Below are 27835 nucleotides of genomic sequence, written 5' to 3'. Positions count from 1 at the left end.
CACCCAGAAAGAAAATACACCCACTGCAAGAAAAAAAGGCAGTTAATGAGATCAAGCATATGAGGTCAAAACATGGCTGTCATTCAAGTAAAACATGCAGAAAATAAACAACTTCAAACTCAACAGCAGAAAAATGCACAGGAGATTAAGGAAGGAAATGTCACTTATTTTAATCAAGTCTTGGTGGAATTGTTTTTCAGCCTCTACTCTTAACGATCGCAGAGGACCAGGTTTAATACTTTAGCACTCTCTTGTGAAGCTGCTGCTACATTTATATGTCAGAAACTATGACCATTGTGGCATTGACTCTGATCATATTCATTAGAGATACAGCTAAAAGTGTGTGTGTGTGTGTGTGTGTGTGTGTGTGTGTGTGTGTGTGTGTGTGTGTGTGTGTGTGTTTATTTATTATCTCCGCCAGGAGATGAACCCTGTCTGTGTGTCTGTCCTCACATAATACTGTATATCAGAATTCAGCATCATATTTCTTGTGCACATTGCCATATATATATATATATATACGCACGCACGCACACACACACACACACACACGCACACACACACACACACACACACACACACACACACACACACACACACACACTCCCGCCCCCCCCCCCCCCCCCCCCAGATTGGTCAAAGACAACCATGTAATGTTTGTATATTAATAATCAGAGCAGAGCAATTATTGTCCCTCAAGGCTATGGGACTGGCACACACCAATCAGGTTCCTGCCTGTCCAGCATATGGGATCTATATTACTACATAACTAGCCAACTATAGTGCTCCTCTCCCACATGTACATCCTTAAAGATGGAGTGCCGTGATTTTAGTACTTTTTCCAATTTTCCATGTGTCTATGAGGTGACAGTACTTCATTAGACCCCTTGGTGTGGTTGTTATTTGCAATGGTGTCTTCCATTTGTATTTAGGGTTTCTTCCTGGAGACTGACACCTTGACAGTCAAACGTGCCAATGAAAGAAACAGTAATAGTGACATCACACTATCAGCCCCTCCCCTAACCCCTCCCCCTTTATCATACAGCTGTGGCTTCAGTTCAGGTGGATCACCACCCATCATGCCACCAGTTCATGCCTGGTGGGCGTGTTAAAATGTCATTAAAACGACATTTTAACAAATACTGTACACTTTTTAGAAAAAGATCTTCTTTCCAATAAGACCTGATGATCATGTTTTAGGGTGGAAAGAAATGTCAAAAATGGCACTCCAATTTTAAGGGATGTATCGTTACAACCTAATTGCAGAGATTATACACTGGCACAAGTCATCATTAGATTAATACCAAAATACTGTAAACATGTGATGACCTACTGTACCTCCAAACCCCCAAATCATAGTATAATGTCCATGCACATTCAACTTTGTTTGAGCTCTCTTAAGCCCGTCTTTAGCGCCTTTAACACACATCAGATCTCATTCCAGAGAATATGCTGGCATGGTTTGCCACCTTACATGTATACTGTATACATCTCATCCTATATATATATACTCTTCAGTTTCATGTAGGCCTACAACTGACTGTCAACTTGTGTAGCCGTAACGTCATTGACATTGCATTCTTTACTTCCTATTGCGAAGGACTTGCAAAGCCTGACAAAACCTGACATTTCAAATTGGATTTGATTAAATTGACCAAATGAATTAACAATCAAACTTTGCAGATTACACAGAACATTGAGGAGATGGGAGCGTCCTGCACACATACTGTATTGCAAAGTATTATTAGTCTACAGCATTGTAATGTCATGTTTGTCTTAGTGATGACAATATGCCACACTACTTTTCGGTGTGTTCACTGTCCAAATATTTTTCTCCATACAGCCTGTCACTTTGGAATGCACCATAATGATGCAACAGTCCTTTGTTATATCCCATTGCCTGTGGCTTTTCTTACACGCACATCCCCAAAACCTTGTCATCACATGCCGCAGACAGACAGAAAGATGGAGAGAGGTATAGGGCATACCTCCTGGCGGAGATTCACGAGCTAATGAGTCTTTCTAGTTCTTTTCTAGCCTTTTTAGTTGTGTATATGCATTTGCATGTAATTGTATCTGCTTGTGTGTGTTTGTATGCCTACCGGTATATATGTAAGTATATAAATACCTACACATCCACAAACACCCCCTTCCACACACACAATAAATCACACCCCTTTGAATGTGTGTGTGCATGCGTGTGTGTGTGCGTATGTGCGTGTGTACTGTGTGTGTGTGTGTGTGTGTGTGTGTGTGTGTGTTACGGTCTAAGTCCCGCTCAGACATAGCAGACATAAAGGTAAGTCTTTTCTATCCTCCAGTCTGAGGGCACGTCCTCTGGTTTGTGGGCCTTCATGTGCTTTTGCATGGCCGCCAGGCTGGGGCAGAAGTCCTGGCATATGGTGCACTGGTACGGAGATGCTCCGTTGTGAGTGCGCAGGTGCTTAATCATAGCCGAGTAGTCTCGTGAACGCTGGTGACACAGCTTGCACTCAAATGGCTTCTCACCTGAAAACATTTACAATTCAGGAAGGGAAGAGCATAATGACATGAACTTTGTATGAATATTGAGCTTTGGGTGAATAAGTCTTTGATTCAATTTGATGTTCTTTAACTGTAATAACTTCTTAACACCCTCCGCGCCATTGCCGTAGATCTAGGTAAATTTATTTATTTTTAATGATTTTTTTTGTGGCTTTCGCCTTTATTTTATATACCGTATATTACCAAATAACAGCCGTTGCTCAAATAACCGCCCAGCACCAAATAACGGCCCAAGTTCCGACACCATTTTGCGTAATAACCGTCTCCATCAAATAACCGCCCTCCTCTACCCGTTATTTGCAAAATTAATCAGCCTCAGCCCTCATTTATATTATTATATGCGTGTTCACCTGTTGAGTTTGCAAATCTCCGCACGCCAAGATCACCTCACAACAGCGCAACACCAGTCCTCCTCCACATCCATAAACTAAATCTAGGCTATAGTTTCACAAGTGCCTCCTATGCACAACCAATTGTTTTAAAGGAGAATTCCATGCTAGAATGCTTACTTATCTTTCTTACCTTTCTTTGTAGTTGTTACGTCCCCACCAAAGAGGTCCAGGTGTTTTTTTGTGCAAAAACTCCTTATTGGCTATTTTCCCTACCATAAGCCCTCAATGAATTGCATTGCATTGAATGGGAATTGAATGGGGCTATGGGGTGTTATGCTAGTTCGCTTATTTCCATCGAAAGAAGTAGTAAAGTGTGCCGCTTGGGATATTATTTACATTATGAAGAGAGGATATATACAAAGAAATTATAATTTTGAGCGATGGAAATAAGCAAATTAGCACAACACCCCATAGCCCCATTCAATTCCCATTCAATTCAATGCAATTCATTTAGGGCTTATGGTAGGGGAAATAGCCAATAAGGAGATTTTGCACAAAATAACACCTGGACCTCTTTGGTGGGGACGTAACAACTACAAAGAAAGGTAAGAAAGCCTTTTAGTATGGAATTCTCCTTTAATGCAAAGTGGTGTATATTCTGTGTAATGTTTATTGTCATCCGTGTATCACTATCTACAAGCTCCAAGCTCCAGCGCTTTGTGAGCTTGCAGATGAAGATTGTGTGCGGCGTGCGCCAGCCAGGTCCTCACAAGTATAGTACTATAAAACACCTCGGCGCAACAAGTCCTCGGTGCAACAAAAAAGTTGATATTTAAATCGTGTTATTCTCGGTAAATTTTCAACCGATTGTTCTAATTCCAAATGGCCTATAATCCGTGAAGTGTACATTTTCATTGGGTGAAAATCTACCGGTACGTAGGCCTACAGTTTATAATGAAATCATGTGTTTGTCCGCTGCTTCCCCATGCTCAATCAGAACATGTAGTGGTTACACCTGTGTGTTGATACGCTCCCTCTTACAATTAAATCAAAATGCATTGCATGCAATGTTTATTGGAACTGTATGTACCAAATTATGGCCAGGTGCTGACCGGTGCAAAAAGCCGTGGCCGGTGTGCAAAGAAATAGCTGATCTACAAGCTCACAATGCGTCAAGCCTCGGTGCGTTTGTAGCTTGAGCTTGTAGGTCTTGTACAATATTGATGCACTAAATTGGAGGAGGATGATGAGTATTGGTAGCATTGAGATTGCTACAGTCCCACAAGTTTAGTTCCCAATTATTTTTTTAACAATTCATATTCTACAACATTTCCAAATGTATTTTTACCCCATTTCCAGGCCTATGCATTAATTAGGATATTGTATGCTATCAATCCCCCCAAGCAAGACAACATGGAAAAATGAACAGATGTAAAAAAGTAACTATATTGTTAGGTTGTTATTTATGAAATGATATCCAAACATTTTAATTCCAAATGAGCTTTTCTATGCCTGTATTTTAAAATTAAAAATAATTCACTGAATTTCATGGCGGTAGGAACCCTGTACAGTATTAGTATGTTGTTTTGTACAGTATACTTGTAAACGCTTTACTGTATGTAGTTTTTTTTTACTGTAGCTTTGTTTTTTTATTATTAATACGGTAATACCAGTTCCAAACTATATTTGCACTACATGTTACTGTATGTTACTGTATGTATATACTGAAACCAAATAATGGCCTTGTGCAGGCCGGTGCAAAAATAAATAACAGCCTATGGCAAATAACGGCCCGGCTCCTTATAACAGCCCGGGGTCCGAATCGATTTGCATATTAACGGCCCGGGCTACTATTTGGTAATATACGGTATATATATATTTTTTTATGGAGGGACAGACAGTAGGCTGACAGGAAATGGTGAGAGAGATGGGGGGGGTGACATGCAGTAAAGGCCGTCAGGATTGGGAGTCGAACCCGGGTCCTGTTCTACTTACTAGGTTATGTTCACTTCCGGTAGTCTGGAAATGTGGCTTTTCAAAATAAGAGCTCAACTGGGAAATATTCTGGCGTGAATTAGATCCTAATTTTTCAATAAATGCTAGCGGGCATTAATTCAGTTCACCTGCATGTGTGTGTGTGTGTGTGTGTGTGCGTGCGTGCGTGCATGCGAGAGAGGAGCGTGTTTGTTTTTAGATAACGGGTGTGTCACTTGCCAAAAATAAATTGGCGAGCATCGTGCCACATTTCAATGAAAACAAATATTTTGCATTTTGTTTCTATTGAAAATCGGTTAATTTTGGCAAGCATCACAGTCGAACAATGAAATAAAAGGACCTGTGTGTACACGGTAGTGTGGGGAGGTTTTGCCCTCTGACCTGTGTGCACACGGTAGTGTGTCTCCAGCTGGTGCTTGAGGCTGAACCTCTTGCCACAGCCGTTACACTCGTAAGGCTTCTCTCCTGTGTGGATGCGCTTGTGTCCCCTCAAAGTGCCGTCGTCTCTGAAACAGGTTCCGCAGAACTCGCACTCAAACGGGTGATCGCCTGAAAAACACAGCAGTGTCACACCCTTTATAATGACCAGGAATAAAACAGCAACATTGTCATTAGAATGACGTGTATGCTACATAACTTAACCATCAGCGCCAGTCTTGGTCGCAGGGGGTGGGGACAATGTGCTTCCAGACATCGCTAACATTACTATGCAAGGAGTCTCCTCCCAGCTGTCTGCTAATAGCTAATAAAAGTCCCCCAGACATGTGTGGCTGTGTCTTTCCACACACTGTAGTTAATGTATTTCTCTCCTAGGCTGAGGGTTGGACTCATCTCCAATGACCTATGTGCCTCATTATCTCAGTGTCCACAGCAACAACCAAGTCAGAGGATACACTGCTCTGCTCATTACGGGCTGATTCTCCCCAATAGCGCACGCCACTATACGGAGCAGATGACATTTACAAAATGTTACTTCGAAGCAGACAAACAAGATACGCAGCCGTGGCCGAAACTCCCTTCACTTCTGTCTCTTCACATCAATTATGTATTTCTCCTGTCTAGACATCAAGCCGTCTTGACAGTCGAGAGAGTTATTTAAGGTAAAAGAAGAAAGGGGGACATCTTTTCAGTAAATATCTCCCCGTCTCCTGTGGCACTGAGACTCACCCCTGGTGAAACACGCAGACAAGTCATTTCCATTTGCTTTCCCTTCAATATTTATTTGGGTTTCCTCTATCATTTTGGTATGAACTGCACCAGAACTGACAGCCGTGAATTTGTAGAAGCCCAAAGGCTGTCTAAGAACGCCAAATATAAACAGGATGAAATTGCCCAAAATACGCCCGCCGTCGCCCAGGCCATAACAGTACAGTGCTGTCATCAGAGAGGTGAGTCATCTCACAGAGACGGCAAAGGGAAGCAGGAAAGTGGATGCAAATTGTCTAGAATCCTTCAGACAGATAACGTACAACAACATAATGCCCTATTCGGATGCCACTGATTCAGTGATCACATGTGGATCATGTGGATGTGCATCACTCCAGGATCCAGCAGATTATGATGGTGAATATAAAGGTATGGCCAAGGCTCTTCGGCAGGGTCAACGATCCATGTGGAAAGTAACTTACTTAAGTACTGTAATTAAGTAAAACTCTGAGGTATTTGTATTTTACTTGAGTAATTCCAACTTCCAATACTTTTACTTCTACTCCACTACATCTCAAGATCCAAATATTGTACTTTTACTCAACTACATTTATGTGAAAACTACTAGTTACTAGTTGATTTGCAGATTTTGATATTACAAAAACATACATTACCACTTTCAGGCCTATACATTTTGGTCCATTTGAAAATAGCCGATCTACAAGCTCACAATGCATCGTGATGCAACACATTGTGTGCTTGTAGATCTGCTATTTTCAAAAGATTTGCATACATTTGAAAACATGAAATGGGACATTTTGCATAAAAAGTACTTTTACTTTTGGTACTTTAAGTACATTTTGATGCCAATACTTTTGTACTTTACCTCAAGTACATTTTTAATTCCGGACTTTTACTTGTAACAGAGTATTTCTACATTGCAGTACTGATACTTTTACTTGAGTAAAACATGTGAGTACTTTCCCCACCACTGTCTTACCTGTGTGAGAGCGTAAGTGTCTTTTGAGTGTTGTGTGACTGGGGAAGGGCCGCTCGCAGTGGCTGCAGATGTAACTGTGCATGCCTGCATGGACCTCCATGTGCTGCTGCAGGGCCTTCTGGGTCTGGAAGCGCTTTGCACACAGCAGACAGAACACAGCCATGTCAGTCCCTGGAGAGAGTGCACAAGACAGAGACACACAGTTATTTCAGTACTGTGCGCAGACAGGGCCTTAAGTGGTGAAACTGGGTCACTTCAACTTTCTCTGAGTCTCTAAGGAGAAAAAAAACAAAAAAAAAACAGGCTTATTTCAAAGAGAAAGTGCTTCTACCTCGACTAACTCTCCCCAAAAGTCCATGGGCGCTTTCAACTACAGTCTTTAAATGCACTCTATTTTAAACCCGGAAAGTAATTGTTTTCTTTAGGAATTTCAAACACAATGTGGAACGTGCCAATCACACAATCAATGGCTTCTTCCTGGTGTGTTAGATGTGTAATTATTCTCCTCATTCCCCATCAGGAGTCAGCTCTCGCCTGTGAAGTCCTCTGTCTCTGTGCTCAGAGAGCGTCTGATAGCTGCTCCACCCTAAATGATGCCTACACTATGTGCTCTGTGCAGAATGTTAAGTAGTGATATCAAGCCATTAAAGGCAGGACTGCGGGAAAAAACACAATCCAGTTTAATCCTGTGTGTGACCTGGCATCACTTTGGGGCTGCTTTCCTGTTGCACAGAGTGTGGAGAGGAATACAGATGGGGAGACGCAGGCAGGGTAGTTTAAGTGAGAACGTCAATATGAAGACCATCCATTGGCTGTCATACAGTCACCATTTGATCTACAGGGTGTGCATGCTGTCTCGTCTCGTAAAACCCCATCCCAGCACCCTCGGTCGCACCTGCGTGCAAATTCATACGAGATATGTTTAGACTGATGGCTTAATCAATCGCGTTGCTAATAATGTGCATGTCCTGAAGAGTTAAGCTTTAATGTGAGATTATGAGGTCCTTATTTCTCTCTTTGCTCAGGTTGTGGATCATTTACAATGCTAGCAGGTCCCATTGCTCCTGACTCAGATTCAATCAGACATCTCCAGCGGAGGATCATTAGTAAACAGAGGGCTGTGCCAGTACTTCATTGGAATTCAAGTGGGGTTGCTGTGTCGCATTTAAAATGCAGTCTGATGAGGTCCACTAAATCAAATCATTTGTTACTGTTATTGAAGTGCCTTGAGGCAACTGGCAATTAAATTGGAATTAGTGCAGGGAAAGGGATACAGCACACTCATACTAAGAAGGAAGAGTGTCAGACACTTGCTTCAGGTTCAATCGAGTTAACAGTCTCAAAGTAAAATGAAATAATAATTATAATAACAATAATTATAATAACGACAATAATAATAATGAATAAATCACATTTTCTAAGAAATACATGCATTGTACAATTCCCTCAAACGAAACACAGTTTTTAGTGTTTACACATAATACACTAAACTAGGTGCTTTTTGTTTGTGAGGCATCATCTAAAATTATTTCTTATACATTTTTCCAGTTTCATTATTAGCCTGCCTAGCCTAAAAGGTTTAAAATGAAGTATGTGTGTATATATATCCTTAAAATAATGTTCACAGCACAGATCATTTTCAATCATTAACAGACATAGACATTAGTAGTAACTAACTACTAATAGGCATCAAACGGAATGAAAGACATTCCTCACTCTTTACAACACTATAGCCCCACAGTCTGATGGAATGAGCTGCACCTGTCAGAAGTGTTACCCTGTGGCCATTAACACAATAGATACACAATATGGTTCAAGGCATCATTGACCAAACCCATTAGTCATACTAGGCCCTTCATGCAACTCCTACACTCCCATAGTCTTCATGCTGCTGCTGCTTCCTAATGACCAGGGGCCTTTTCTCACACCACGGATCTCAATATTTTAGACCTTGACAAAAGACCCTTGCTCCCCAAGCCTCTATTCTTATGGATAGTTTATACTTTGTCGCATGACCCTTTCGCTTGACCAAAATGACACATTTTCAGCACCCCAGAAAATTTAACGCTTTTTTTCTCAGTTGAAAACTAGCCTTTTACCAGCCTCTGTAACACTGAACAGACAAGAACTGTCTCATCAGACTTGTTTTCTCTCCGGCATGCATTACTAAAGCCAATTCACTGTGCAGCAAGCAGCCGTTGACTCGGAATGATGATCTACTTAAATACCAAACATTTGAGGTTCAAACAATCCATTCTCCAGACGACCTCCAATGTAGAACTGTGATCATCAAACATCAACATTGCAATATTTTATGCCTCCAGCAGGGGGAGTGATTTCTATTTTAAAGTGTCCAGTTTTGCAGAGACTGAGCAGAGTCCACAACTATCTAAACAGTATATGGGCAATTGGGCACTTATGAAGACTGGACACTTTTTTCACACTTGAGAGAATTTATTGTGGATTTATTTTTTTATTTTTTTTGGGGGGGGACGACTTAAAAAAAAAGACAGAGTCGGAGGAGGGGGATACTGGGCACTAGTGATGGTGTTAGCTACGCATCCCGTGGCTCTGACAGCTATTATTCAAAAACCAAACAATGTGATCATAGCATTAGGCTCAATCTATTTCCCAGCTGCATTTTGAATAGGCATGTACATGAAACCAACTCCCATTCACAATAGAACTCAGACTCTCTCTCTCTATCTCTGTCACTCTCACGCACGTGCGTGCGCACGCACATGCACACGCACGCACACACACACACACACACACACACACACACACACACACACACACACACACACACACACACACACACACACATTTTCTCATTGTTTTATATTCCTACATCCTTTTTGTTGTTTTGTTGTTGTTCGGTGTGTGTGTGTGTGTGTGTGTGTGTGTGTGTGTGTGTGTGTGTGTGTGTGTGTGTGTGTGTGTGTGTGTGTGTGTGTGTGTGTGTGTGTGTGTGTGTGTGTGTGCATAATGCGTCCTTGAGTTCCTTCAGAGCATACAGTAGCTATCTGTGGAAGGAAATATACTATGTATGTATGTATGTATGTATGTATATGTATGTATTTGGTTAAAATGGGTAGGGTTTAAAAAAAGGCAAGAGCTTGCTCTGGTGCACTGGCCTAAAAGTGGGTCCTTAAAAACTGCTAAAACTACTGAAATGTATGTATGTAGGTATGTATGTGTGTATGTATTTTAAAAGGGGGGCTTTTTTGTAAAAATCCCTGCCCGCAATACCTTCATATATTTAAAAATAATTCAAAAAGGGGGTTACCAGTGACGGGCAAACTGCCTATTCACTGGGGACTATGCAAGGCAGAGGCGTCCACCCCCCTGAGTCCAAGTTAGACTAGACCGCATACCTAACCAAGGTCCGAGACCATACTATGTATTTATGTATGTATGTATGTACATGTATGTATGTATGTATGTATGTATGTATGTACATGTATGTATGTATGTATGTATGTATGTATGTATGTACATGTATGTATGTATGTATGTATGTATGTATGTATGTATGTATGTACATGTATGTATGTATGTATGGTTAAAAAATAACCAGTCTTGTAATCATATATGACGCTTAGTCCAAAATAGAGTAAACCTATCCTAAAAATAGTTATCTTATGTTTTATTCTTACTAGTCTTATTACGTTTGAAATGTGAAATGTGTGTGTGTGTGTGTGTGTGTGTGTGTGTGTGTGTGTGTGTGTGTGTGTGTGTGTGTCTGTGTCAGATAGCCAAAGAGTTACATTTTTGGGCACGGAATTATAACTATTCATATAGTTGACACCTCAGAATTGAATATAAAAATAACATCGCTTTGTAAGCTTGTGACATTTGTTCTGTGTGGTTGTTATAAGAATAGATACAATTATTAACTCTTCTTTTCTTTTTTGCTTCATGTATTGTATACAGTGTGTGCACTAGATCTGTTTTATGTTAGTTAATCTTAAGCTTAATGTATTGTTTCAAGGCCACATATTGCTCGCTGAAAATAAGCGAGGAAATGAGTGACACAGTCATACAATGGAGTATAAATGGTAAATAGTGCATTTATATAGCACTTCACAATGTCCTTATTCACTGCAGAGGAAAGCAGCAGTTCAGTGTCTTGTGCAACACTTGGACACTAACCCAGGGGGAGCCGTGAAACAAAACGGCCACTCTACCACCTGAGCCACTGCTGCCCAGTCAGTGCTTTAAGTATAAATTAGTCTTTACCTTTCTGCCAGGCAGTCTGCTCATTTACCGTCATGGAAACCATATTGGGAAGGGAACATGACAAATGTATCCATCAAAAGACTCTGACTGTTGATCTCAGGCTGACATCGAGTGACATCCCAGGAGTAGCTAAGCTCAACTACACAAAATGCTAAAAATAAATATGGCAAACAAGATCCTAATGCGTAAACAAAAGCTAAACTTCTACTTCACTGCACAACAGTGTCAGATCTACACGATAACAATGCATCATGTTACAACGTGTTGTTAGCTTCTAGAAGTTTTAGTTTTGGCTAGCGATGCCACCGTCCAATGGAGTAAAAAATAACCTAAAGTGTTTGTGTGCGTGATGACATTTTGTCTGATCACTACGTGCTTCAGTGCTCCCAGTTAACATTTCCAAACAAAAAGTATTGCCCGTAGTGTTTTCCAATAGGCTTTAGCTCTCAGTGCTGAGAAGCTTTCTCTGTAACAAAGTAGGTCCTAAAGTTGGCTTGTCTTTGCCCCCTGCTTTCTCACCCTTAACTAGACAATGGATATGGGACTACAGGATGACCCTTGACCCTTGGTCCTCAATGGGGTAAATACCATGTAATCAATGGTGGTCCTCAAAGGATGGAGAGCGAACTGAGCATTGTCTCGTCCTGTGAGAGTATGCCTTTCACACTTTCCAGTGGGAAAAGCAATTCAGCATAAACTACTCCTCTCAATGCAAGAAAGAAGAATTTATATATCTTTGGTGTTTCTCATTATATCATTTTTGTGATGAGGTGCCAAACGGTGATGCTATTAAATCAAGATTGGCTTCAGATTTTTACGTCAGTTCAGTTTATGTACAAAATAGGGTGTGAGAAGACTTGCGTGGTCATGTGGTTAAACACAGTTCGCCTTGCTACATCTGCCACTCATTCAGTCCAACTGAGGTGGGACCCAGCCAAGCTCTCACGCTGCCTCAGAGACAAAACCATGTGTCTAGGCAACCAGATAGGATCATGGTCCTCCTTGGGTGAACGTGTTCAAGCTAATCCCTTCATTCACAAATAAGCGCAGCCTGTTCCTTTTCAAATGGCTGACAAAAGTTTTCCCACCCTGAGAATCTGGGAGTAAACCCACTGCAAATTGAACAAGAGATTGCATTCAATGATGAATGAAAATCTCCAGCATGTTTTCGGCACGTTGGCCTTATTTGGTAGATTTACTTTAGAATTAATGTCCAGTAAGCACCTACATGAATCATGTTGATTTGTTCAACACTATGCTTCTTTTCAACCACTAAACAATCCAACATTTTTTTCCAAACTAAATAAATATCTGAAACATCTCCTTTTTTTTTTTTTTTTGTAAGAACAATCATATTTTCATTCATGTATATTGTATACTGTATGTTGTCCTAATTAATAGGCTTGCATGTAAATTGCAAGCCACATTTGCAACTCAAAGCTTAACCCACTTTCAATCTGACTTCTTTATTTTGGGCATGTCATTCCAGGTGTTTTCAGAAATTCTCAAAAATGCAACATTGTAGAATGTAGATTGTCTATTTTCGCGCAACATCACAGTTCATGAAGTAGAAATATGTAATACCGGGAAAGCATGTGTCATTTTAGATTATCCCCCTTTTTTATCTTGAAAGTGCAAACTGCTGTACTGAAGGCATTTGTAGAATTGACCTCAGGTATTAATGGGTTAAAAGAAATCCACTCCCACCATGACAATGCAGAGGAATATAATGCATTTTTTTGTAAATCCACACTTCACGAGGCTGCCTCATGGTTTAAGGCCATGCATACTGAATTTACTATGACACCCATCATCACACAAGCTGCATTAAATAATGTTCCCGTTATGTCTCAGCTCAGTGCATATAGTGTGCTAACTGTCTCGGACACTCATGACCCAGTTAACCATACACAGTCATGTAGGCTGCATTGTGTGCTAGACCTCAAATGACCCGGTACATTCATGCTTGCGTGTTCACTCAGACAACTCCCTGCAGATGCATTGACTGTGGCTATGGGGATGCTAGAACCATAGGCAGGCACACACACACACACACACACACACACACACACACACACACACGCGCGCGCGAGCGCACACACACACACACACACACACACACACACACGCGCGCGTGCGCACATGCGCGCGCAGACTACAGTACCTGATATGACCTCAGGCACACATCAGTAGACTGCTAATCTACCCGAGTGAGGTACAACCAGCTCAATAATTAATGCAACAAGAGATACGTTGCTCGTGTTTAACCACCATTCCATGGACCAGTTCATTGAGGTCACACTCCTGCTCCCCATATCCACTGCGCTGATTTCTTGCATTAAGCATACAGTACTTTATTGATGGAGACTATAGTACAGGGATCGTCAACAGGGGGTCCGGAACCATTAGGGCAGGGGTGCCAAAAAGGTAGATTGTGATCTACCAGTAGATCACAAAGGCTGTGCAGGTAGATCACAGCATGGCATACATGGTCCTAAAAATATATTTAATTTAAATTGGACTTGACACTTGAATTAAGGTGACTTGATCAGCTCAAACCCACAATGCAAAATTCAAGATTTTTGTGCACAAACGTCAGTAGCATTACAAAGTTACAAACAAAACAACACCCTACCAATTCCATTCTCCCCTCCATTTCCCCATTCCATGTGTGTTTGTCTTATCTCTTGTCTTGTACTGTATGTAACACCCACGACGCTATTCCATCAGCCCCCTCAGGTACATTTTTAAACAAATTTCAGCAACGGGATAATATTTTTTTGGTGGGTAGATCTAGTTGAGCTGGTCATTTTGAAACTGGCTCTCAAGTCCAAAAAGTGTGGGCACCCCTGCTCTAAGGGGTCCTCAGAGTTACTACAGGACCCCAAAATCTTTGTGTGATAGGAATTTTCTTTCTTACAATATCCACTTGAACCCTAGCATCCATATTCTGAGGAGTACTTTTGCCAAATAATAGCAAATCTACAGGCGCACAATGCCTAGTGCTAAGAGAAAGGTGTTGACGGTTCAAGTGGTTAAATACAAATAAACATGAATCCAAAATATGCTGATGACGATAGTGCTGTCATAAAGACTATGAAGCTATCTGAAATCTATGAAAAAGTCACATGTCTATTACATATAAAAGCCACAGTTTTATATGTAGTAGGCCGTCCCTGCTTCATCTCTCTCTCAGCTACAGTATAAGGGGTCTTTGGCCTGAAGACCCCGCTAGAGTACACTGTAGTGACAGTGTTCCTTTTATACGCCGAACAACAGGAAGCGCAGACATGCCACTGTGACCCAGTGCAACAGGCAACTAGAACATTACATCCATTCAGCTTAAAATCTGTGTGAATGTTAGCTGGGTATTAACAGTAGGGGCCAGTATAATGACGGACAGTCGGACACGCAATTAGGTGAGGGTAAAGGGTTTATTTCAACAATGGCAACATGGCAAAGCCCACAGCGTGGCTGAATGGGTTATAGAACTGTTTAATTAGAGCTGGCACAGACAGTCATCATATTCTATTGATGGACAGAGTTTAAAATGCATGACTGTGAAAAGTGCAGCTGCTTTGAAACCCACAGTGGCAACACTCATACAGCCTTTGCCCAGAAGGTAATGTGGCAGAATAGTTAGCGAGTATTATGCTCTGCAGTATATCCAGTCACTGCCATCGTGTCGGATAGATTATCTACAGTCACTGGGTGTTGCAAAACTCTTTACATAAAATTATAGTCAAAATGCTGAATATCCCCAGAGGCATAACTACAGTAGTCGTAATCAAACAAACGCCATTGTTACTCGCGCAGTTCAGAGACAGATCCATTCTTTTATTTTGGGCACTGATAAGTAGGTCAGAGGAGACTATGACAGTGCTGTAAGAGAGGAGTAAACAGCAGCACATGATGTTGTTTTTCCTCTGAGTCTTGGCATCCAGTGCCACCCGCCAGCCACATGCCCTTGGGAAGCCACCCCCTTTCCCTTCCCACGTTCCAGCCTGCCCAGCGAACCCCCTCCTCTCTTTGATCTTAAACTACAGCAACTCCATGGCCATTCACCTCTGACATATCAAAATAGCAAAAGAGACTTTTATACCGTAAACTATAGTAAACCCAGCCAAATGCTGCCAAATTGCTTAAGAGAAGGTCTCCTTAAAGCAGTGGGGGTGGGCCACTGTTGCAGCTGCCGAGGTCTGACATAGTGTTAATCTGCCAAGAGGAAACTCATTTGGCTCACTGGTTATACCTAATGGCAACACAAAGCCACGGTATCACTATCACAACACTCTGAATCAAGATCTGCATCTCAAGGCTATGTGATCTGGTGAAAGTAAAGTACAGTCGAGGTTTATGAAATATAAAGTTATCCATGGAGATGTGAACAAGCTAATCCTAAAGCAACTAAAAACATAGCCTATCCTTCATTTAATTTCAGTGCAGCGTGATGTGAGGCACAGTAGAGAGGCAGTAAAACAGGTCATGGGTCACACTAGACCAAACTGAGATCATGACAAAATGAGAGAGTAATGCCCTTCTGTACCCTGCACTGGATACGCTGCCAAGGTGAAACTGAGCTCTGGATGTTTACAACCCCAAGAGATGAGGGTAGAGACTTCTGGGCATCGTTAACACCCCTCCATGTCCACAAGCATTAAGTATTCATACTGTGTGTGCCACCTGGAGTTACAGTTACATGCCAATGCTCCGGAGAGGGTTATCACCTTTCTCTGACAGTAGCAGAAAAGGTGTGGATTCAGACACCGCGAGGCATACATGCTGTTGACCAACGGTAAAGACCCGACTGGGTTAGAGGTGGTTTGGTAAAAAAAAAAAAAGGTCATTGTGTGGTTGTAATGTTTCAGACATTTCTGAGTTTTACTTCCTTTGTGTTATGGAAAGGTATTCCTAAACAAAACATGCAGGATATTGTAGTCACGGAAGGTAATGTGTCGGTGTAAGTATGGTATGGTAAATAATACTTTAGCCACTCTAACACAGGAACAGACCATGGTATATCTATCACATAATAATGAACTAACAGTAACAAACAAACAACCCCTGTGGCTGTTGAGTGAAGTAGCATGTACACTCTATGGATGCCAAAAGATATTAGTGGGTGATATGTGAGAGCCCCCACTCCCCACCCCAGAGTGGATAAATTATAGAGCATAATGACAGGAACAGTTTAACCCAGCCAGCATGACAAGCAATTTTGGACCCATGAGCAAAAGTTCCAAAGTCACAGTTTAATCAATAGTTCAAATGTGATGCTTTCCAAGACACACATTAACGTAACGTAACGTAACGTGCGCGTGTATGTGTATGTGTATGTGTGTGTGTGTGTGTGTGTGTGTGTGTGTTTGTGTGTGTGTGTGTGTGTACTTGTTTGTACTGTACCTGTGTGTGTTCTCCTGTGTGCTTCCAGAGCATCCTCTGATGAGAATGTGGCTCCACATTGATCACACACCAGTGCTTCTGCAGGAGCTGTAGGAAATCACAACGATGAGCATTTATCCTAATCCAGTGCTATTCACCCCGCGGCCCCAGCTTAATGTACCTGCTGCCCGTCATGGTCACACCAATAAAACATAATTAGTTATTTTCATTGTTTTGAACAAGATTGTAAGTATCCATGTAGTATTGTTTTACTTTGTTCCAAGAGAAAGTGTATATGGCCTGATGTCAGTTGAGTATTAACCAGTTTACTTATTTATTCACCTGTGATAATCTGTTCATTATGTTCTCTTCACATTTTGTGAATGATGACTCATTTTGTAACTTTATCATTAATCACAATGTTTTTGTTCACTGAGGTTTGGCCTTTTTTAAACGGTAGGTCGTAGATTACTATGAAAACCTGCAAAACCTGTCAGTCCGTCAGTCATTTCCTCAGTCGTTCCGTCACGCCTCGTGACATGCTCCATATATGGCCTTCTCCATATATGAAGATCACAACACTGACCTCATCAAACCTTGGATATAGCCATAATGGAGAAGACTGGATCATCACCTAGATCTGTATGGAGCAGGCCAGCACCCATGCCCGGCAGCCGGCGAAAACTAGAGTTCTCAACAGGCCTGAAAATTAAAGCCCGCCGGCCCTACCTGGGTCCTCATCAAACCCTGTACACTCAAGACACTGCCCCTGCTGCCACCGGCCTTAGATCTCCATATATGGAGCTGACCTGTTCTGACATTCCATATGTTGATCTGACCTTATCAAACCATGTCCAATCAAGACACGCTCCATATATGGCCAGTACAGAATTCATTCCATATGTTGATCTGACCCACCATGCCAAAGCACCAACGCTCGCCCAGCAGTCTGCCGTCACCCAGGCTGGGTGAGGTCGCTTCTCGGCCTCAGGCCGTCTTACTGGTAGATGGAAATGTGGCTTTTTACTGTGTTTCCTTAATTTCGCGTAGTCTGTTACAAAATACATTTGTAAACATTTTAAAATAATACTGACATTTGTAGCTAATGAGACATAACCACCAATATAAAGTTAAGCAACGGGTTTCACTGTATTCAAATACTTGTGAACGAATACGTGTGAACGTGAGCTTTTGACGGTTATATGGCTATAACAAAAAGGAACCTACAGCAGGACATCAGAGCAGAGTCACGTCTGTTTTCCTTTTGTTCATTTTGAAATTCCCTGGGGCTTCTCATTAGTCTGTAAATACTAGTGCTGTAAATTAAGGAAGCACATACTATATACTAACTATACTGTACATGGCAGCACAACGGAATGGAAGAATCCAAGGTAGAAAAGCAACTTGGGACAACAATGGCACCAGACAGTGTGCCATAGCCTGCCTCTTCACAACAGAGCGCTGAAGAGTTTTATTTACCATGCCCCGTTATCAGACTCTGAACACTGAGCACACTGTCTGCATGAGAGGCCACAGAAGGACTGGGTGTTCTCTCAACAGCAGACTCTTTCCGCCTGCGGCACATCCCTCTATCAAACAAACAGAAAACACACTTCAGAGTCAACACTCCAAAGCCCCTCACATGCTACAGTGCAACTACAGTATTATTCAGCCCACCTTTGGAATGCCCATGGCTGTTCTCATGAAGACACGAGTGTACAGCACTCGCACAAATGTTGAATTCTGATGCACTCACACCTGCACAGAGACACAAACTGATTCACTCATCCATGCACGCGCGCGCACGCACGCACACGCACACGCACGCACACGCACACGCACATGCACACACACACACACACACACACACACACACACACACACACACACACACACACACACACACACACACACACACACACACACACACACACACACACACACACACACACACACACACACACACACACACACCTGCACGTGCACATGTACAGTGTAACACATGCACACTCACTTACAGCTGTTTGGATGTGGGTTGGCTCTCACTGAGATGTAAATCGGTTGCAGATCCATACTGGCCCAGGGCTCATTCCCTGATCTATTTTCTGCTCAGCTGGCTTTAAATGAAGTTAAAATGACTCATTAAAACACCCACAAGCTTTGGGAACTCTGAACACGGCAGACAAAATGTGGTCCTCTTTCAACTCGCACTATAACCTCTACACACAAATGCAGCACAACTGCTTCATATGTTTCCCCGACCCCCCCCCCCCCCCTAAAAGAAAACTGTTATTGTTTTGGAACACCGCTTTTGTTTTCTACGGCAAAATAAATAAATAATAAAAACGTGCGTGACAGAAGTTTCCAAAGCATAAAATGCTATGGCAGTGTGGTGGACCCTAATGTTGTGTGACGCTGGCCAGCCCAGCGTGGTGTGTTGTGTTGTGTGAGATTGTGTGATTAGGGAGGAAGAGAACATAGTGCATTGTCTTGTGCAGTCAAAGGCACGGAGTGTGCTCTCATCCATAAACCATCAAACTGTCTCCAGACACGGCTGCAATCGTCCTCCATCAAAACACTTTGTCTGGCATACCAAAATAAGAGCCAGCATCGAGCTGAATACTAAATCAGCCCATTAGAACGGGCGGAGAACTCGCTCCTTAGCAACCAGCGGGATCTAAGGCTGCTATACTGAAATACACGGTGACAATAAGATCGACATCTCTTTTTCCCCCATGGCATTATGTGTTAGCACATTGAGGCAATGCGGAGGATATAATTTTGTGAGAATTGAAATTCGAATGTCTTTGTGAATTGGAAATTAGGAGCACCTTGTTGCCAGGGACAGCAATAGCAGCCAGCGCACGTATATGCCAGTCTGGCTCCACAGGAGCAAGGTGGCATCAGGGCATGGTATGGCCCAGGTAAAGTCCTTTCTAAACATTTGTTTAAGGTGGGAATGATTTTCTCTCATGTGTCATGTCACCCTGCCCTGAACAAATGTCAATGTAACGGAGGGACAGAGAGCTAAGCTAGCCTTGTCTATTCTCATATTCAGACCGGGGTCTCTGCTTTTATTTTAGTTTCATTTTACCCCCCCTCTCCCTCCCTCCTCTCTCCCGCCTCTCCCCCTCTTTCTCTATTTTGGATAAAGTAGCTGGGAGAGCAGTCAGGTCTGATTAAGTCTGCATTTGGGTACAGTGTGTTCCTGGACACACATCTGCGAGCGAGCCATCACACACGCTTCGGAACACTGGCAGAACACCCAGGCCTGCCGGCAGCTGATGATGTCATCACTCAGAAGGGGCAGAGCTGGCGAACTGCCAAAAATCTCCCAAAAAACACACAAAGATTCAACTGAAAGACTTTGGTGGTGGTGTGGGGAGTAAGACAGAGAGAGACAGAGTCAGAGAGAGAGAGACAGAGAGACAGTCTGTGTGTGTGTGTGTGTGTGTGTGTGTGTGTGTGTGTGTGTGTGTGTGTGTGTGTGTGTGTGTGTGTGTGTGTGAGAGAGAGAGAGAGAGAGAGAGAGAGAGAGAGAGACACACACACACACACACACACACACACACACACACACACACACACACACACACACACCAACACACACAGAGATCTACAGTAAGTAAGCACAGACGTGATCTTAATATGGGGAGCAATATTCACGGTGGCAAGAGATTTTCCAAACAAAGTAGCCTAGAATAGACTGTGGATTATGTGCCGCAGAAACGTCCACAGCCATGTTAACCTTTAATTCACAGTCTGCACTGCCAATTCTAGAGGCCTGTTTTTATTATTATGGCCTGTATATTTGACCTTCTTAGCATTGCTGCTATGTGTATACATGTCAACAGTGCCAACATATTTTTTGCTTGTATATTTTACTTTCTATTTCACTTATAGCATCGTTGTACCTACTCAGCTTTCTAGTAACCTTTCAAGTTAGGAATTTCTTTCAGGGTCAAAAATGTGTCTGTCTGGCCCAGGCCGTAGCGTAACGGTCTGGGCACCGGACTGGTGATCCAGTCGCGGTGTGCCGCGGGTTCGACTCCCGAACCCGACACGGCCTTTACCGCATGTCATCCCCCCATCTCTCTCCCGTTTCCTGTCAGCCTACTATCTGTCCCTTAAAAAATCAATAAAAGGCGTAAGCCGCAAAAAAATATCTTAAAAAAAAAAAAAAAAAAATGTGTCTGTCTGTCAGTCTATCTGGCTGGGTTGTACCCAGATCAATGTGTGATGGTTAATTATAATCACCTGCATGAGACAGCATGTGCATCCTTAGCCGTACGCTGTCCGGGAAGATCTTGCCACAGTATTCACAGCCATGGCCCCTTTCCCTGTTATGCAGCTTCCTATTGAAAACACAACTGCAATGTTAGTCAAAACAATACAATTTCATGTATGAAAGAGAGAGAGAGAGAGAGAGAGAGAGAGAGAGAGAGAGAGAGAGAAAACATAATAGTGCTATGTTTCTATTCCTTTTCTGTAAGGTCCTCCAAGGCAAGTAGCATTGTTGTCCCCATAAAGAACAGCACGTTTGCATTCTGACACGAATCAATCACTGAATGCAACATCATTAGTGAGAGAAGCCTTTGCTGTTGTGAATCACACTGCATGAATGCTAAGAGGACACCCACAATAGGATATCTGGCTAATTTCAGAGTGCATACAAATACAGTACGTGCACACACGTGCAGGCACACACGCACACACACACACACACACACACACACACACACACACACACACACACACACACACACACACACACACACACACACACACACACACACACACACACACACAGCTATTAAAGGGGGGGGGGGGGGATGATTCGCTGAAGCTCTGCCTGCAGCGATCAAGCCATCATATCATATCACACGCATCCAACCACACACGTTATCCTTATATCCCCTCTGACCAACGAATGGTCTCACAGCCATCCATGGCTGGAACACAATCTGTGGTCAAAAGAAATTATCCTGAAAATGTAACACCAAAAATGTACACCACGTTATTGACTTGATGTGTAGGACTTTGCTCATAAAACGTGTGGAATAATATATTGAACAGCAGGCCTACTTATCCTGCCTATGACTAGATATCTTATATAACTGTTGCGTGCCATCTTGTTCGCACATTGTAACCCCTTCTAACCATGTTGAGCCCAATTTATAGTTTCATCATACAATGGAGCATAAAATAGGCTTTTTCCCCCCCTCCACATTATGGCGAGCTCTAACTCCCGTTGTGCTTGTGTAGGGGTCTAACCAGGTTGGTTGCTAGCTGGACAAACATGTTTGCTGATCTTAAGATATCTCTTCTTGGGAGCATCTTATTTAAGCATAATAATAATAATAAGGGCCTGTGCTCTTTGAGTTAGTCAGGGAACTGCTTGACCACTAACTTGTAATAAACTTCCAACTTAGAAATACTCGTATATCTCCAGATCTGCCTCAGCAACCTGACTGATCCTAAATTCCTAGACATATACTGTATGCCTTAGTTGCCACTTCGTAGAACCTAAAAGGCACTAATCTATAAGAAAGTAAAAAATACACACTGTCAGTGTCCGACATCCTGCGCAGTTTCTTTATTCTTATTTTTTTCTTGCCTGTAATTTTATATAATTGCAGTTCCTTACAGTACATTCCCTGCATAAGTGCTGGAATTATCCAGTTTTACATAATTTCATACAAAGTACTCTTTGCAAATGTCTTTTTTTTTGTATAGCTCAGAGAAGACATGTCAGTCACAAACTTCAAGCAGGCAAAGTAGGCTTCAAGCACTTTATGACTAACTGCATTTACGCATTTACGCACACACACACACACACACACACACACACACACACACACACACACACACACACACACACACACACACACACACACACACACACACACACACACACACACACACACACACACACACACACACACACACACACACACACACACACACACACGTGTTCCAGGCATGAAAGGTACAACCACCTATACCTATAGGTTACAAGAGGTCTACATAAACAATACATTGACCTGGTTAGATTGATTGATTGATTGATTGAAATATTTATTAACTGTTTGCAGAATGAATACATTTCACATGACTGTTACTGCGGACGACACACTGATAAAGCATTACACTTACAACAGGGTCCACCATTTTCAATTCATCAGAACATTTAGAGACGAACAAATAAAGAGACCGGTGTAAATGAAACACAGTATGACCCCTACCAATGACATCTGTCTATCTCAGTGGTTCCCAAACCTTTTAGCTCGAGAACCAGAAGAGAAATGTTATGTCTCCCTGTGTCCCAAACTAGTGAAAATAGCTACCGATCTATCGATCTACCGAGCTACCGATCTATAGAGCTGCTATTTTCACTTTAAGGTATTCCTTTCCCTCTAATTAATGTATTATTTAAAATGGATTATTTACAAAATATAGGAAACTATCTGCATGAGTAGTGAGTACACAGTCAAATCCTGTGAGTGTTCATTTAAGGCTAACTTAAGTGTGCAAATGGAATCACAGTATGCCACATTTTATTGGAGAGCCATCCCTTAAACTCTGGAGTGGCACAAACATGAAATGTCAATCGCATGCATTTGTGAGTCATTAAGGGATGAGGTTTCATGACATAAGTGCAAAATTGTCATCGTGCAAATATGGTCAATGGGATTGTAGTTTACTGTTCAAATGACAGACGGGTAATATGTAGTAATCTTTCATCCTTGTTCATTTGAGAAACAAAAATGGTGATGCTTTTATATGAGATGGTTGAACAAACTGACAAATCCCTGAATTTGAGTAATCAACACAGCAGACGTTATCCATCAACAACCTGAAAGGTTCAGCCTGGTTCCTATTGAGAAGTTCTCTAATGATGCTGAGGAATGCATATCCTTTTCTTTTTTTTTCTTTCTTTTAATAAGTCAATGCTATTGAACACCCTTTACGTCTGTGTGTTGGTTAAAAAAAATATTTAACCAATGGAAAGTATTAAAAAGTGCTTTGGCGTGAACCTCCTAACTCCATTGTATCCTCAAACTATCTGCCAAACCTGGCCTGGGCCAGCCTAGCGGTCCGGGCACCTAGGCTGCTAATCCAACCTGACAGCGTGTTGCGGGTTAAACTCCCGGTCCCGACGACCTTCGCTGCGTGTCACTCCCCATCTCTCTCCTCATTTCCTGTCAACTTATTGTGTACAGTGCATCAAATAAAGGCAAAATCAGTGCTATTGAACACCCTTTACGTCTGTGTGTTGGTTAAAGAAATATTTAACCAATGAAAAGTATTTACCTTAAAAAGTAAAAAATCTCCACTATATATATATATATATTTCTTTTTTTTTTATTTTTTTTATAAAAAAATGAACATTTTGGAATTAGTTTTGTTTCTTCCCTCAGACAGCAGAGATATCAAATAGTTTTGAAAACAGCCTGTGTAAACACTTCTGTAGAAGTAATCAAAAAGAAAAGAAAAAAGAAGGGGGAAAAAAGCAGTAGCTTTGTAAATAGAAGCATTATGCGACACGGAGGCTGCTCTATATTAAGTGCCTAACAAAGATCTAATTCATGACTTTCCAGAAAGTCTCACTCTGCAGGCATGAGTGCAGGTGTCTCTGAGAAATCCTACAGATCATGGAACAAATCATCATCATTCATTAGAAAGACTATCTGCTAGTATATAAACACATTTACCACTATCCACACATGCAGGCACAAGGAATATATCCATATGGCACATGCATGCTTAGCCATATCAGGATACTGTCACTGAGTCCTTCTATAATTCTGACCACCTTACACTTTGCCCTTGATATTGCACATTTTATCCTAATATAAAAATGCACCAATGTCTCTGTGTGTACGTACATTTGTACGTACGTCTGTAAACCACATAACTCGAGAACCGTTTGCCCCACCGACTTCACATTTGACACACATCTTCCACACCACCACAGGGAGTGCAGTGCCCAGTGTCACAAAAAGCCTATGCCCAGGCTCTGGACAGGGCCCAAATTAGCCAATTGATCACACCTGATCACCCCTTTCTCCATATATGGAGCTGGCCGCCTGTTCTGACATCTGCATAGACTATATTTGGGCATGCCTGACAAACAACTCCATATAAAAGGGCATAAATGGGACACAGACATAATAACTGGATAATTTCCAACTTGCATCATTCCACCTACGCCAGTGCCCAATGGGCACCATTCTAGTTGTTGCTGTCGAGAGGAAACCACCTAACTCCATTTTTGATTTTTTTTTCTTTTTCATAAATGAGTGATATTGAACACCCTTTACGTCTGTGTTGTTTCGAAAATATCGAACCAATGGAAGTAGTCAAAAAACACTTTGGACAAAACCTCTTAACTCCATTGGACCTTCAAACTGTCTGCTAAAGCAACTAACTCCACCACCTTTCCCCTCTCATGCAAGTAATTGACAATAAATAAAGTCACAACACCAACTTTAATGAGGCAGTATTGCCTCATTTAAAAAAATGAACAGTTTGGAGTGTGCGTGCGTGTGTGTGTGTTATGTTTGATATATAGCCTGTATATAATAATAATAATAATAATAATAATAACAGTAATAATAATAAGGATAATAATAATTAGGGTAATAATAAGGGTAATAATAATAATAATAATAATAATAATAAACAGACTGATCTTGGGAGTGTTGACGGATGGAGGTCTACTCTACCTGTGCTGCTCCATAGCCTGTCTGTTGTGCAGCTGAAGCCCACATTCACCACAGCATAGCTGGCCTTGAGCCTGGCCCTCACGCCTCATCCCTGCTGCAAACTGGCCCAGTCTGCTGAGCAGCTCCCTGTGGAGCAGGCCCTGGTGCAGGAGGCCGCCATAGGCCCTTGGATCAAGCGGCATCACCAGGGATGATGGGGCCACTGAGACAGACAGTGGTATCCTCCCCTCCTCCGGGTGGCTGGAAGGCATAGAGTACAGAGAGGCCAGATGTCTCTCGGCTGTCCCAGGGAAGCTTTCAAGAGAGCTCCCCCTTTGGCTTCCATCGTCCTGGCCCGAGTGTAACTCTCGGGCGCTGGTGATCACGCTGCCTCGGAGTGGCGTTCCCGGGCCCTCGTCTCGAGGCTGTTCAGAAATGCAGCTCACTTCTCCGCCGCTGGAGGACCTTCCCTCGCAGCCGTTGGCCTCATCCACCTGCATGCTCTCTGTCTTTATGCTGCCTGCTGGTGCCAGGGATGAGGCCAACATGGCCACGCCAAAATACTGGGGTTGTTGTTGGAGAGCCATGCTCTCCATATCGACGTCTTTGTGCAGCCTGGGGCTCGACGGGGGAGCCCCTTCAGTCTGTGGGCCGGGGGAAGTGCTCTCTGCCATCTGACACAGTGCGAGGTGGTGAAGGGCAGTGAGCGTGGTGCAGTTATTTCCGTCCTGTTCGGAATGCTTGTTCTTGGACATCAACATTTGCCTCCAGTGCCTGGCGCGGCTGTGGTCGTTGTGGTCTCTGACGGCCGCGTCCTCGCTCTCCTCTGACTGGATGGTTTCCAGCACCTTCAGGCACTGTTCCTCCAGGTACTCGATCTCCAGGATCTCAGCGGCGTACAGGAGGTCGTCCAGGTCCTCGGCGCTGGCCTGCAGAGAGGCCGTGTAGGCGTACTCCAGGATCTGCTGGAAGGTCTTGGGGGACAGGAAGTCCAGGGCATAGTGTCGGCTGCTGCGGTGGAACAGAATCTCGAACATCTTGCTGGTGCAGGCCAGCACGGTGCGGTGGGCTGGGAACTCCTGGCCGTCCACTGTGATTATAACGTCGCACAGCGTTCCCGCCAGGCGCATCTGATTGGCCCGCTGCAGGAGCGTGCTAGGATGCGTGGGGTTGTGGAGCTGAAGGACGCCCATGTTTGTTAGACCCGTATCCACTCGGACCCTCGCTGAGCCCACGCATGAGGTGTGGCTCTCCAATGGCCTTTAGGTTGTTGTGCTGTAACTCAGGGAGGAAGTCAGGTGGAAGAAGATCACAGCGCAGAATAACTCAGTTAGTACTTCATTGAGAGGGAATATTTATGCAGTAGGATTTTGTTTATCATAAATAAGAAACAAAAGTAAAATATGTGCAATATCTGACTTGGTTTATATGCCATAGTATATACCCAATTCAACATGAATAATAATAATAATGTAATAATAATAATGACAACAGAATGCGGAAACAATCAGATTGATGTACACTGACATTAACAGTGATGCTTTAATAATGTCTGCAAAGTGAACAGATGCCATATCATTCCTTTTATCAGCCGATACCTTCAACAGGTAGCGCACAAACATATACGTGTCATTATTATTTAGACATTGTTTATTATTTATTGCGCAAAATCCGCCAATTAGCTACCACAAAGGAGTAGGCTATAGCTATAATACCACTTCTATATACGACCAATGTAAAACAATTAAGTTATCAAACTGTCCAAATATCTTATGCCGTCCATCAATATAATTATGACCTGCACATGCGACATATATTTATTCGTCCATGCAGTTCAAGAATATTACTATATCAAAGTAACCTAATGATTGGCTCCAAAACATTATAATCATTGTGGACCACTTCCAGGCACGCTCGAGTGATGCTGATAGGTTACATCCTTGGTCCCAACTATCCGCAACATCAGAGCGCATCAGGTGCACACCAACCATTTAGCCCTATAGCCTCACTTATCGGGATAAATCGTTAGATTTAGGCTATATCTACTGCCGAAAGCTATACTTATACCCGCAAATTACCACCAATCTAAAATTACAGCACGGTTTGACGAGACTGCAAGACCGAATCAAGTTTTAATTTCCCAATTTCAGCGGCGGACAAACTTCAGGCATTCTCAACATGTCTGAAATGCCTAGGCTACTAATATTCAATGACAATAAACACTCAGTAAGTAGCATGCAATATGGTACGGAAACATTATTTGTATAGCAGCCTTCTAGTCTGTCTGAAAAGTAGCACGTTCAGATTCAGGACCACCTGTATAAAAATGTCCAGTCTGAAACACACTCGAAATAGATCAAGGCACTCATGTCCTGTCATGCTCCTTACCTCAATATCCCTCCGTCTCCACTGACAGGGTTATTATCCAGGCAACATCATGGTTAGGCATTTCACAGTACGCGCTCCAAACTCACTCCTGCTCCAAG

At 42.5% G+C, this 27835-nt stretch overlaps 1 protein-coding gene across 1 annotated transcript; it reads right to left on the bottom strand.

Annotated features, from left to right (window-relative positions):
* Positions 1-588: 588 nt before the first annotated feature.
* zbtb16b (zinc finger and BTB domain containing 16b) lies at positions 589-27835 on the bottom strand. Its single transcript, XM_083773411.1, has 7 exons — positions 27738-27835; positions 25371-26624; positions 20899-20996; positions 16663-16749; positions 7018-7188; positions 5253-5420; positions 589-2508 (listed from the first exon to the last, which is right to left on the bottom strand). The coding sequence occupies exons 2-7, from the start codon at positions 26540-26542 to the stop codon at positions 2279-2281; spliced, it is 1926 nt and encodes a 641-aa protein (XP_083629537.1). The 5' UTR covers positions 26543-26624; positions 27738-27835; the 3' UTR covers positions 589-2278.

Source organism: Protomyctophum parallelum (assembly GCF_964188405.1).
Source record: "Protomyctophum parallelum genome assembly, chromosome: 9".
Taxonomy (NCBI): Eukaryota; Metazoa; Chordata; class Actinopteri; order Myctophiformes; family Myctophidae; genus Protomyctophum; species Protomyctophum parallelum.
Note: the sequence above shows the minus strand (reverse complement) of the source record. Positions and strands in the feature narration are given on the sequence as shown.